At 40.8% G+C, this 14,522-nt stretch overlaps 1 protein-coding gene across 1 annotated transcript in view; it reads right to left on the reverse strand.

Annotated features, from left to right (window-relative positions):
- Nucleotides 1-14,522, reverse strand: part of ush2a (Usher syndrome 2A (autosomal recessive, mild)) — a 129,835-nt gene that overhangs the window by 76,018 nt on the left and 39,295 nt on the right. The window contains exons 28-37 of the mRNA XM_068741852.1: nucleotides 14,219-14,443; nucleotides 13,560-13,640; nucleotides 11,802-11,987; nucleotides 9,662-9,802; nucleotides 8,145-8,220; nucleotides 7,698-7,783; nucleotides 6,612-6,771; nucleotides 4,134-4,296; nucleotides 3,897-4,044; nucleotides 820-998 (exon numbers count right to left, since the gene is read on the reverse strand). Of these exons, the coding sequence (XP_068597953.1) occupies nucleotides 820-998; nucleotides 3,897-4,044; nucleotides 4,134-4,296; nucleotides 6,612-6,771; nucleotides 7,698-7,783; nucleotides 8,145-8,220; nucleotides 9,662-9,802; nucleotides 11,802-11,987; nucleotides 13,560-13,640; nucleotides 14,219-14,443 (1,445 nt within the window). The remainder of the gene's footprint in view (nucleotides 1-819; nucleotides 999-3,896; nucleotides 4,045-4,133; nucleotides 4,297-6,611; nucleotides 6,772-7,697; nucleotides 7,784-8,144; nucleotides 8,221-9,661; nucleotides 9,803-11,801; nucleotides 11,988-13,559; nucleotides 13,641-14,218; nucleotides 14,444-14,522) is intronic.

The following is a 14,522-nucleotide window of genomic DNA, read 5'->3' on the forward strand; positions in this document are numbered from 1 at the left end:
TGCTTTATAAATAATGAAAACATTTTATAAATGAGCTTTCATGGGGATATATTTCAATCAATAATCAAGATGTTTGTTATAATACTTTAAGAAGAGTTTTAATAATAAATATAGTCAAACAAACAGACCGAGACTAGTCTGCACCCTGTTCCATTCTTTTTCTTTTAACCCCTCTCACTCTCTCTCCTGCCACATCTCCTCATTTTTCCCTCAATCCACTCACTTGCCTCCTCCTTTTCAACCATCAGCCCCTGTCCTCCGCTCATTTGCGCCTGTCTCACACTACCGTTCTATTTCACCTCATTGCTCACTTTATTCTGACCATAAACTTTATTTTCATTCATTCACTCTTTTGCCCCTAAATGAACTCTTTCCTCTTCTCCCTCTATTCCTGTCCATCCTGCCATCTCTTCATCTATTCCTGTTCATCCTGTTCTTGCCCCTCCTGGTCCCAACTTCCTGTACTCCTGTTCTCCTGCGTCAGCTCTTCTCCTGGTGTTTGACTAAACATGGCGTCCCTATTGGAGAAATGCCCCAAAATCCGGCCTGTTGTCAGAGGCATCATTGAGCGTGGAGTTGCATTTCCGACCAAATGTCACTGTTGCTACGCTAACCCTCATTATTGAGCAGAGAGAATCAATCACCTTTATGATGCCCAGTGACACACATGCACGTGACCTATATGCACTCTGTAAACCTCCGATTTATTTTAGAAATAGACTGTTAGTGTCACCAATACCACATCCAATACTATGAAATGCTATGTATACATACGAAGATCTCACAAAGGATCCCAGTTTATCCCAAACTACGGTGGTTATTAGTGAGAAAGTCACTGACCATTGGTCCCTTTCCACAGCCCCGTGCTGTGCAAGCCTGCAGTCTGAGTATGTGCCGGCTCCATGGTGTGAGTCCCTCCACAACAAACAATCTCTGGGAGGAACTGGAGTTTAAGACAAAAACTCCATCCATCCAGACACCATAGCTGGTTATGATACCTGCCAAAAGAAACGCCTGATTATGAGAAGTATGGGAAATGAAAATGAATTGAAAATGTGTGGCCAAAGACACAGATGGATGGCCCTGCAGTCGAAAGATTCAACTTGCACAGATGTAGACAGGTAGAGAATGTGAGACTCAATGAATTCTGTGGATTGTTTTTTTTGAAGATGCAGATAGACTTCTTATCATAGGTAAATGTAGGCAAACGTTTAAATGTGGCACAAAATGCTGATAAGAAATTAAATGTAAATTGAAAAAAATAAGAGATGCACACTTTCAGTGTTCCGAAAGACAACAGAATTTCCACTTTCGAGATACACAGCTATGCCTATATAGATGGACAGTCTATACATCGACAGACTAACACAGGGCAACACTATATGTGCTCTTTGGTAGGGACATCAAGGCTCTGAATCCTAATAAAAACATTTCGCCTATTGGTGTAATTTTTGTAATTTGTAGATGTCGATGTCCCCGTAGTCTTTTCCTACGGGGACATGTCTGGTTCAGTGGAATACAATGCAAATTAAAAATGTAACCATAAGAGCAAAAACAGCCTCAGAAGGACAGGAGTGTGACAGCGGACACACAAACTCAAACATCCAAAAAGATGTGGCCATATAAAATCATCCATATGGACATTCACTCACACACACAGACACACACACACACACACACTCACAATAATTGCATTACATTCATCTAATAAAAAATTGAACAGTAAGGTGTCAAATGTGCTTTTCCTTAATATAAATGCATACAGGGGGCTCAAAAGATCAGTGCTAAGAAGTAAGAGTCCATTCTGCTTTAATCATGTGTGGGTTTTATTATTGCTCAATACAGATACACCTATCAGGAAAACGAAGACACAAAAACCCTGCGGATGCCAACTACATCTGGGAAGCTCTTGATGTGGCCAATCACCTGGATGTCAGTGTATGTGTGTGCGTGCGTGCGTGTGTGAATACGGATGTCTCCATGTGCTTGTGTGTGTGTGTGTGTGTGAATAAGCCCATATCAGTGTAGGTTGTAATAAAGACAGGTTGGGAAATAAAGCAGTGAATGCATAACAGGCTTATTTTCCCTCTTTGTCTGCGTGTTGCCCCGACCTAATCCCCGAGAGGATTATCCCCACAAATCCTTGTGGAATTGGGGAGATGGGGAGGAGAGAAAGACACAGAATCTCCCTCTTCTGCAACCCATCACCATCATCATCGCCATTGTTGCTGTCCATTTATAAAGGAAGAGTAAATGAGAAAAATAGGCACTGAGCTCTTCTTCCCTTTTAAGCAAAAATTAAATCTTTTTAAGCATGAGGTAATCAGGTTATCGTGATTAAGTGTCTGCTTGTTATAAATTTCTGTCATCAGATGAGAAAAGCTTGAAGCGATTTATCTAATAATGTGCTTAATATGCTCGCAGGGTTTATGGGGCATTTGCACATGTGGCATTTGGCATTAAACACACACATATTATTGAATTAAACAGATTTTAATGAGCCTGTAAGTAATTCTTGATAATACACGGTATGATATGATAATATGTAGCAGTGCGTTATATGGGTTTGGATTTCATCACTCAATTAATTTGGTTTCATAATGTGTGCATTTATTAATCCAGCAGTTGATCATTCACAAGTTAGTGTTTTACTTGAACATGTGTGATGTGTTGTGAGATTCAAGTTGTACAATAATAACACATTTCCTTGCCTTCTAAAGTATTTTGGGTCAGTTTTATGTCCTTATTACAGACAGTAGAGCAATAACAGCAGGAAAGGCGAGACGAAACAGAGGCCCCTGAGCGAAGTGGACATTTCGGGGTTCATGGTCGATGTGTTGAACCTTACGTCGTGAGGACGTCCCACATTTCACAGCCTGTAAGATTTTTTAAACCGTTCAATAAGAATGATTCAATACGCAGTTTGTTCTGTTGTCATTCTGTTTGTACACTAACACTCAAATTCTTGGTTAGTAAGTGGAGAAAAACAACATCCTAATGGTAAATAGTCATTCTCATGTACACAGAAATATAGTTAAATGAATGTGGCTTTAGAAATGATGCAACATCATCTTTTGTTTAGTGTCTTATACAACTTGCAATATTTCAAGGTTTCACAAATGTTGAAAAATACAAGCATTTCAGACAGAACACTTTGGTGTTTTGTTCTTAAAAAATACAATGTTGTTGTGCCGTAAACTCATAAGATATCTGTCAATAAAAAAATTTACTTTTTTTTTCTATTGCTCCAAGAATATAAAATATTTTCTTAAAATTTACATTGAATTTACATAAAATCCGTCGTGATACGGCCAAAGGATTTTAACTGACTTCAAAGGGTTAGAAGACAAAGCAGCGAGAGAGAGGGGAAGTCACCGGGAGTCTGTGTGCTTCAAACCTGCAGTTCTTTATTTGGTCAAAAGGGAGCACTTTCCATCCACTTAAAGGAGCTTTGCGAAGCACTGGCCTCTCGCTCCTGCTACGTTAGTCTCTGTATCAAGTTGTACCTCCGTTCCCCAATCTCGTCTCTTTCTCCTTTCTCTCTCAGTCATTTAAGTATTCTTTCGTTTGTTTCTCCTCCAGTTTTCCCTCCACTCATCTGATTAAACATGAAAATCTAAGAAAATATTCTACGCTTTCACTGTCAAATATTTGTAATACTTGATCATCGATGATCAAAGATAATCGGATTAACGGCGGATGGAGATTGCTGTAAAAACTTAAATCTTTGCTGGTCATCTAATGCCACAGGTTGCTATAAAGATTCTCAAGTAATGAAAATAACTGAAAGCTTGAGCACATTTAGTTAAAATGGGAGAGTTATTTACAATGATGACCATTTTATTTTTGCTTGTGCATCTGTCTTGGTGCTCCAGATAAAGTTGGTGAACTCTCACCATTTGGTGTGCCAGGAGACGTCCAGCTGATGCTGAGCGCATGTGGGGACAAAGGGGTGACCAGTGGCGCTGGAACCCGCTCTGGGGTGCTCTCCTCAGTCTGAGCCCGGCTGGGTGGGCTTAAGGTGCACCCACCTCCTGTGCAGGCCTGACATTAAGGAAAATAACAGCAAATTAATGCGTGGAAGAGTGTGACAATGGCATCCAATAGGAAAGAACTGGACTGAGGGGACTCACAGCGAGTGTGATGGTGTAAGCTGTTCCAGGGGTTAGGTTGCGTAGCGTGTGGTCTTCAAGAAGTTCTGAGCTGTTATAGGCTACCACAGGATCTGCACCGTCAAGTGACAAGAAGATGGAATAGAACTCCAAAACACCGTTGACCTGAGAGGGGCGTGACCATCTAGTGAGGGGGCAAGAATCAAAACTCATACAATCAGATTAAATACAAAGAGTTAATTTTCTGATATCTCTAAATGAGATGCCTTTCTTGGATTTTAGTGGAAAATACTTCATTTTGTACTCCACAAAATAAAGTATTTAAAAAAAAAAGTCAACTCAATTTACAAAGTTAAAATAAAACAATGACACAACAGGTAAATAGTTCCTACCTGAAGATGCAATACAGAAATTTTCCAAATCTGATAACTCATTTTGAGTAACCCAAGCCTCCGGGTATGGTAACAGAGGGAGGCCATTTTAAACATGATGGATTCCCTTCTTGTTTCCTCCCATTAAATGCCACTTTTTGAATGAATGATGAATGTGTGTTAGCACACAATTAGCCACAATGGCTAATCTATCACATTTACTATAAGATTTATATGGTGTCGATGGGCAGCATGATGTATGTCCACTTTTGAAAAACTAAATCAAAGGGGAGTTGTAATAATCAGTGTCATAATTCACTGCAGTAATTGTTTTATGAAACCTTTGGTTTCTCCAAAAGTGCATTATGAATTAAAAGAGGATGGTACAGACTTTCTCAGCATGTTAAACTGACATAGATAGATCGATAGACAGATAGATAGATAAATAGATAGAGAGAGAGAGATCATTTCTGCCATCAGATATTTATTAACAACATTGAAGATTAAAACAATGAGCCATAAGTAAACTTGCTTGAAAAAAAAAAATCATCGCCATGTCCTATCAGGTTATATGTTCTGATGACCGCGTACACGTCAGACAACGAAGGTGTGTGTGTCTGTGTGTGTGTGTGTGTGTCAGTGTGAGGTCAAGTAATAAATCTGCTGATACTGTTTTGTTAGCATTCTGCAGCCTCCCTAAACCTTTCTCACACCCTCTCACCCTCACTATCTCTCTGTCAAACACACACACACACACACACGTTATGAAAATGTTTGCTCTTTTCTTTATTTTTCTTCACATTTTTTCTGTTCTCTGCCTTTCTCAGCTTTTCTCACAGACACAACAGGGGAGTATTGAGAGAGATGACGATCTCTCAACCTCTGTCTATTATCAATGTGCTAACAAGGCAAAACACAGCCTTCCCACACCTGCTGAATATATAGCATAAATCCATTTTAAAGGCTCGGAGTACGATACATACTCCTGTTCGGCAGCTGTCTGCAGGCGGCTAATGAAAAACAAAATCAAGCTTGTTTATTTTATATAGGATTACAAGAATCATTCCCTAATGAAATGATGATGATGACAAATGAGTACGAGAGCTCCTGACACACTGATATGCATAAACTATGCGGCTTCATAAAGGAAATGATTAACTCTGACTAAATTAATATATAACCTCATTATAAATTCTACTTGATATAGATTGTTGATAAACAATTTTTTTACTTACCCCCCCCCAATAGTTCTATTCACTTTAGTGAAAGACAAACATGCTAACTGATCCTTGATCCCGATTTTATAAGAATAAGTGATTTTTTTTTTAACCTATATTATTACAAAATGTATGAAACGATCCAGCACAAAAGAAAGTGACTGAAGCCTCTGGGTGACGACCCCCCCCCCCCCCCCCCCCCCCAACACATTACAGTTCAGCCATGTTTAGCATTACCAAAGATCAATACATCTCACCACCCGCACTCAGTCTTGCGTCTTTACGATCTGTCTATTGTTTCAGAATCTGCGACTTTGTCTCTCTCCCTCCTTGTGTGTGTGTGTGTGTGTGTGTGTGTGTGTGCGTGTGACACTGTGACCTTTCACAGTCAGTCCCACTGTAAGCGACAGTCGGGAGACGGGCTTTCATGCTGATTGCCAAACACATGCATCTATGCACACAAATAAAACAGCGACACGATGCAGAGATCTACTCTCCTCTGTGACTGCCATTAATCTCCTTCTCCAGAGGTGGAAGGTCAAGTTCCTCACCCTCTTTGTAGTTCACAAAGACACAACATATGAAATTCATACAAAAAAGAAAAAAAGAGTATACATTGACTTAGTTTCAATCTTTAGTTGTTATATTCTGTGATTCAGAAACACCTAAACATGGCTTCCTCTCTCGTCTGTGAGTTACGGTTTTGGTACAAATGATCTGTCGAGTACAAAACACACTCACACATTCTTCTAGGAAATAAAACGCTCCTTTCATTTACAGGACTGTAATTGCACAAGTGCTTATGCTGCATTCATGCATCCTCAACAGCTATTGTACTATTACTTAAAGATGAAAGATCTTTAAGGGTTGTGTATGTACATATACAACTATGTGTGTGTTTGCACACTTACTCCACCAGAATAGTTCGTGCGTCAAGCAGGGTAAGAGTCGGTGCTTGCAGAGGCCCGGGAGGAAGCTGAGAGGTCAGCATAGTAACTTGTGAACTGTTGGTGCAGCCCGCTGAAGTGCAGGCACTTAGTGCTAAGACATGGGTGGAATACCCAGCAAGACCTGAAACACACACACACGCACACACAGAAACAGATAGACAGCCTGTCATTGTGAAGAGATTTCACCCCCTCACTGATTGATTCCATATTTGTTTTTAAAACGGAACTACTCCTGTGTCCCTCCAACTCCATCTACACCATTTAATTGTTGTTTCTCTTTGCGTCTCTTTCTTTGCCTCAAAACGTTTCTCCATCTGTCCCAGTCTTGCAATCTCATCCTTAGAAACACGATCTATTCTTGCACATACAGTATAATTACTAAGTCCATAATCCTTCCAATCAGTGTGAACATCAGACACTCGGAATTATTAACCCAGCATGGATGATATGTGCTCTCATACATTCATTAACTTACACACACACACACACAGTGTTTGTACAAGCAGTGTGATGTTTTCGTAAGTGTGGATGTGTGTACATGTAAAATCATGCAGTAATTTATTCTGCTTGTTTAAAATATCATGTGTGAGTCAATGCACATATCTGCTAATGCTTCACTGATAGTGTGTCTTGTGTGTGAGTATGTGTTTCCGTCCTGCTGCAGCACTCTAGTCTTAGCGGTGTGACACGTGTTCCGGACCTTGTTCGAGTCCCTTTAATAAAGACTTTCAAAGCAAAGTGTGTGTATGCGTGCGCACTAATGTTTGCTGATCTTTGTTTCTCCACTGCTTCACTTCACTGTGTGTGTGTATGCGTGTATGTGTGTGTGTTTGCACGTGTGTGATTGTTCAGCATTCTTTTTCAAAGTGCAATTCCCTTGGTAAAGACTGAGACTCTCTTTCCTCTTTCAAATGCTAATCCACCACTCCATTTCGCTTTTCTTCCATCTTTCCCTTCTCTTTACACAGACGCTCCATCCCTCTGCAGTCACAGATAAACTGCAACACACACAGGCTTACCTGCACACACACACACACACACACATACCAGTGATGTTGTGTTGTCTGTCCTTCCCCTTGTAGACCATTTGGTTGCTGTGATAGAGGAGGTACTCTGTAATGTCTCCGTTGGGCCTATCATTGGAACAAAAACGGAGAATGAGGGAGATATTGTTGCGTTTCAAGTAATATATAAAATGCTTTATAAAACTCTCTGAAGTATTAAAAAAAAGATGTATTTATTTTGAAGAACAAATTGATTAATTTGTCATAATATCTATTTTATTCAATTTACTAATATGTCCTATGTTTATACCTAATTTCTCTCTGTCATAATTCAAATTCTGTTGAAGTCAGAATGGTCATTTATAAAAAATATGGTTGGTCATCCCGGAAGACTTTAAGACTGGACACCAGCTGTTTACTTACTTATGTGACTTCTGTAACTTAAGCTTTGTACATCTTAATTTTTTGGATGTACTGAGTTATTGATTACCTTGCTGGAGGTTCCCAGGCAACATAAAGGACTGAGGGGGATGAGACTGAAGTTGGAGCAGAGACGGCATCGGGAGCTGTCGAAGAAGAAATGTTTAAAACAAGGATATTACCATAAATAAGCCTATTGATGTACAGTAAGTAAAAGGAAACAGACAATATTAATATTTAGGATTGGATGGATGAGATGTGGGAGAAAGAACGTGAGTGAGAGACTGACAAAAATGACTGCACTCCAGATTGGAGAAGAAAAAGGGACAATTTTATGTTCTTTGTCCCAGTGAAGCAGGTGAAAAATGAGCATCTTGCTCACAGAGAAGTGTGTAAAAATGAGTCTTTATGAGGTTTTGTGTGGCTGAAAAATAGACGTTTGGCAAAACAGCGTTATAAGTAAGTTCTGTCTCCCCTCTTCGTGACATGGTTTGGTGTTTTAACCGTGTGCTCAGTGAGAATCAATACAGTCATCTGTTTTTTCTCTTACTCCAGATTGATTTTTGCTGTCTCTGCACTCACCCCTGCTGTCACATTATCTCCCAAACAAGGGCAGTTAGTCCAACACAGATTAATGTAGATAGTAACATATGAAGAAAAATATTTTTCCTCCTCCACTTCCTCTTTACTTATACATGCAATCTTCAATCAATGACCTCCAAGATAGGAATAAATGTTGCTGCGTGCAGGCTGCCTTTCCCGGAGTTAAAATGTGCTTTATTTTGTTAACGTGCAGTCTTCCCTATCCAGTCGTTTAACAACTTCTTCCTTTGCAGCTGTTCTTCATTTAATTCTGACTTCTTGCTCTTTCTGGTCCCTTTTGTTGTCTTTTTTCGTAAGAGCTAAACATCTCTATCATTGAGGCAACAGATGAGTGTCCGAGTGGGTTTAGAAGTATGCCTCTCTGAAAAAATGCTGATTAGGACAGTCCTGGAGTCTATACGAGACAGCGTGCTATTTTCGGACCCGTTCCCATTCCTTGGTTCTGAGATGAGAGACTCATCCCGATGACCCTACTCCATGTGTTCTAAAGAACTGTGTTGCACAATGGAAATTAAATGACTCTTAACTGATAATATCAAACCCATACTGTATTCCACATCACGTGGTTAAGAGTCATGGTTTAGTCATTTTGCAATGTGAATCCATACGAATAACATCCAGATCCAACCATCTCAACACAATAACATAAGTCCAGGATATTTTTTGTACTAGAAATGTACTAGAACCTCATGCATATTCAGAACCAATAAAGTTAGTACTTGAAAATATTACATACCTCTTAAGCAAAATGTTAACTGTTACTTTATTTTATTATTGAGCAAGATGTAATTTTATTTTTTTAATACTGACTTATTTTCAACATGAGTGCTTTGAACAATTTGTAAAACAACAACATTTGCACATTTTTGTTATGTTGAAAGGGCCCATTTTAATTGTATGGATGAATAAACTGACAATAAAGTTTGCATGTTTGAGAGTCCAGATGCAGACGCTCGCACATTGGTGCTGCTGTTAAAGCCGTACCTTCTTCCAGGGTTGTAAGGCTTGATCTGAAATCGTTATCATGACCGTCGCCACTATGAAGACTCTCAGCGCAGCCGACGGGGCTGCATGCACTTATGGTGATAACGTATCGAGTGTATGGCGTGAGACCCGACAGCACACCTAGAAGGGAGGAAGAGAGAAAGAGTGAAGAAAGAACATTCAAACACATAACACACACATATATAGATTATAGTTTCAGATAATCCATATAAATATTTTTTTTGTGTAAATGTGAGAACTGTTTTATTTGTGATCTTTGTGCCAACCCAGCCTTACCTAACTAAATGTCTGTAACTATTTAATTTCAGTTTGAACCTGTTGTCAAGCAGTTTAAAGGCTGGACTTGTGTCCAGAGCCACTGTTGCTAAGCAAGCTTCCAGTGTTTGGCAACAATGAGACTCCATTCTAATTGTAAAGCTCCAGTCGTCTCTCTCTGATGCTTTTGTCCTTGTTGTCTCTGCCCTTTCCACTCCTCTCCATATTTCCTGAGTCATTCTTTTACATCCTCTCTTTTTGCGACCCCCTCTCCCACCCCCCCCCCCCCCCCCCCCCCCCACACACACACACTGCCCTCCTTAAAAACCTCCTCACCCTCCATGTCTGTTCACCCTGTACTTGTCCCTTTCTTCCAATCTCTCTCTCTCTCTCTCTCGCTTTGCTACCCAGGTCTTTTAATTCAATTAGGGGCTGGGGCCCCTATTCGCTGCCATTACACCCTCATTTACTCTCTGTGTTTTTTAGCCATTGGTGTACTTTTGCAGTCAGGTGTCGAGGCCATCATAAATTAACAAGGAGCCTTATCACGGTTGTCTTTATGTCTGGCAAAGAGAGGGGACTGGAATGGGGAGTAGGAAAGACAGAGACTGAGAGCTCATCTTCATATTTGCCTAGAGACATGGAAGACTGGATGAGAGGGGGGACGAATAGCAGCAGCGGACACAGACATCATCATCATCATAAAAGATAAAGTGAGGGAAGATGGAAAAGTGAGCAACAGAAAGAGAGAGAGAAAAAGGGACCAATGCCAGGGTATGACATCATTGGGGTAGTCCTGAGTGTCTTATTCCAAATGGCGACAGTCTCCCGAAGCTGGGACCTTGCCAAAGAGACATTAACAGGGTTGCTTGGTACACCGAGTGTGCTTGCTTGTTTGCACGAGAGACAGAAGTAAAGAGGGTGAAAAATGCAGTGTGAATGCGTTTTCATTAAGAACTGAAATGCCCTTAAAGTTCTCATAAGAAGGTGGCACTAAAAAACAACTATCTTAAGTTTACTGTAACCAGGAAACAAGAGCAGCTGCAAGTTGAGACAGATAAATCATAAAATATGCATTTTTACACTTCTTGTGATAATTGTCCAAAACTCTTACGGAGCACAGTGCATAGACTCATGTACAGGCATAAATCTAATATGGCTGTTTCAGTCATAACATTGAAACCACTGACACTGACCAGCCTCTGCGTTTTAATGTTAGGGCTGTTTCATGTCCTGTGGGCCCTCCAGGGACTTGTGCCAGTATATCTCACAGATGATCGATCAGATTGAAGTCTAGGGAGGAGTTTGGGGTCAGGTGGACACCTTTCGCTCTTTCACGTGCTTCTAGAGGAATTCCTTTCTATTTTTACGGTGTGAAGTAAGAAATATGAGGAGAGAGCCCCAAGATGAGACGGAGCCCCTGCGCAGTTAACGATTTATTAGCTGAGTTCAAATATCATCTGGACAATTCCCCATACTCTTAATAGACTTTGACTTAGAAATCCCACTTCCCTTCAGCCTTACCTCCTATTGATGATGCGCAAAGACGACCATCACAAGAACATTTTCCCAGATAGGGTAACGTTCATCCCACGGTAGATGAATCCGGTTCTCTGAACGGAACATTGACATAGATCTCGCTAAGACTGTCAGGTCAAAGCGACCTGTTGAGTGTGTTAGGGAGTGTGTGTTTCTCTTTGTCGTATGTCCTGTTTTCCATCAACATTTCTTCATCAAATTCAAATGTAGATCAAATTCTTGCTTGTGACAAAGCTTGCACATAACGTGAGATTATGATCAATACACTGGCTGATTTGTGTGTGTACAGCATTTTGCTGTAGGCCTTCTCAGCAATTGAGCTTACCTGTGAAATTTCCATTAGCCATGTACGTGGCTTTGACAGGCGGTACTTCAGGCTGGTCTCTATTGTAGGCCCTCAACTCATATCTGTCAATCAGCCCTCTGACGTCAGCAGGGGGCGACCAGCTCACTTCAACACTGAAGCCATTCAGGCTTTCTACTGTGGTTGGAGGCTGTATAGACCTGGGCACTAGAGAGAGGGTGAGTGAGAAGGAAGGCAAATGAGTCAAGAGAAGAAGAAGAAATGTTTGACTAAATGTGTGAATAAAGACAAATATATTGCTGAAACCAGCAATAATAATAACGGTAAAAAATATACAGTTACATTTCAAAAGATATAATATAAAAAAAAACCTAAACAAAGAGAAAGCAGGCAAAACAACAGGTCAAGAGCACATGAGGTTCGAGAAAAGCATTCCCCATCGCTCTGTGTTTTAATAGGCCCAGTAAATCATACCTCACCATTAGCATAAATAGTATTTATGAGAGCAGTAACTTTTTCAACACTGATTTAATACAGCCAGCTATTCATTCTGGGCTATATTTCAGTGCAATCAGCCTCCCTCCTTCTGTATAGCACTCCCCTTATTTCTCGCCGACACCCTCAGTACTTCATGATAGTTGAGATCCTTCCCACCCTCCATCTTTCTCTTTGTCGCCGTCCATCTCATTGCCACACACAGCAGTCTTTATTTTCTGCCTCCAGCCATACCTCCATCCATCTTTGCATGCGTTTCCTCCCTCATTTACCCTACGTTAAGCACTGAGTGTAGATTGGCTGTCAGAGCAAACTCTAAAAGAGCATAAAAGGGGGAATCACAGGCACAGCCTTGGAGACCGGAACGCATTTCTAACAGTTTACAGTTACAACATAAATACTTCATTAACTGTATGTCTTTAATCTCCTTAATCTCACCCATTCCAGTCTGCCGTCAATCTGCCCAGATCCTAATTTTTTCTTCCTTCAGCCTCCTCCCACCTCTCCTCACAGTTCTTCTCATCTTCTTCCCCTCAGCTGTTAATGTTTTCAGCACTTCCTTCTTCCATTGCCTTCATTCCCCTCACTGACCATCGTCCAGTATAGGGAGACCTGCCAGTGTATCGTTCACTACTAACGAGCAGCTTTATATTACACAAGGGACCTCGCAGGCCATTCCAGGTTAACAACCTTTTACTGGGATGCCCTTTATAGAGGCCTTATCAATCTCTCATATAGTCAGGCACATGCAATCGCTGCCTTTGGAGACATTCTGTAGAAAACGCTCATGGTTTGGCTTCAAAAATCTCTTGAGAGCAAAGCCAAATATTATTGGATGAAAGCAGCTGGATGGAACGTCACTCCTTTCTGAGTGTGTCAGAAAATCGCAGCACAATTCCAAGACTGATTCTACAATGTTAAAGGAACATACAAGAAAAAAAGGAACATGAGCTCACATGGACGCACGGGCACACACACACACACACACACACACACACACACACACAGAGCAGGTTAATTCTTGAGACTTTATACTTTAAGGTCTCACAACTCTCTGATGTGTAGAATGTGTATGAGTGGAACAGGAAGAAACATTGAGCGAAACAACGATTCCACAGCTACCAGTGGTATTTGTACATGTTGGTAGTACGTGTGTGTGTAACTAGCGTGGACATACAGTATATTAATGTGACTGTATGCTGTTGATCCATAACGTAACTATATCTGGTTGAAGAGCCCAGGAACACAGACCAACCACTGTCAGACAAATGAAAGACACTTTACCGCTGCTTCGGCTGCGTCCTCTTTGCCATGGTCCAGTTGCCCCACCTCCTCCTGCCAAGGCCACAAACCTGTACAAGTACTCTTAAAAGGTGGTAGAAAGGTGGGAGATGGAGATTGGGGGTGGCAGGGGGGGTGGGGGTGGGGGGCATATTTGTCACATTACAGCTGTATCATGCAGGAGTTTGAAGTATAAAGTACAGATTATTGCAAAAAATAATCCCTCTTTTATCCATTATCCCTTATTTTTCTTGGTTGGGATGTTTCTGGTATCAACTATTCTGGAGAAAGATTTGTGGGTTTTGGGTTTATAACTATTTGATCAAATCTCTGTAGTTATTAATAATGGTGCTATTCATGTTTAGCTTTTTTATTTTTTAATAAATTAAGAAAACAAATCCACTGTCATTGTGCTGATCTAAGGTTTTCTGCCCATGTCCAGAGATATACACAAAAAAGAAAGAAATCCGGGACAAGGCTAATACTTTTTCACACTACTGTGTAGATCTTTTTTTTTTTTAAAGGTTAGCTTGTAGTGACCTCCATGTCAGCCAGCCAATATTTTGGAGTACATGAATATTCACGGTCTGTGTCAGAACTGCAATGCAACCCTTGGTCACCAAGTGTGTACGAACTATCTGAAAGACTGTCCACATCGTTACCGGAGAAAGGCTGGAGACCATAATCTGTGGTTTGGGTCGACCTCCCGCTATACACCAACACTGAATCATTTCCTCTGCAGCTGTAGCGGCTTTCACTGGTGGGACAGCCGTCTAAGTAGACTCTAACAGAACGACGGGAGGCAACGGGGAGATCAACACTGTGACTGACAGAAGTCTTTGTTTCGTCACGTCGAATGGCAAGACCCCTTATGCAACCTCCGAGGCCTGTGAAAGACGAGATGAGACAGTAGAGATTGGAGAGGAGAAAGTAAAAGACATGGAGACAATAAAAGACAGAACGGAG

The sequence above is a fragment of the Brachionichthys hirsutus genome, chromosome 1 (assembly GCF_040956055.1).
Source record: "Brachionichthys hirsutus isolate HB-005 chromosome 1, CSIRO-AGI_Bhir_v1, whole genome shotgun sequence".
Classification (NCBI taxonomy): domain Eukaryota; kingdom Metazoa; phylum Chordata; class Actinopteri; order Lophiiformes; family Brachionichthyidae; genus Brachionichthys; species Brachionichthys hirsutus.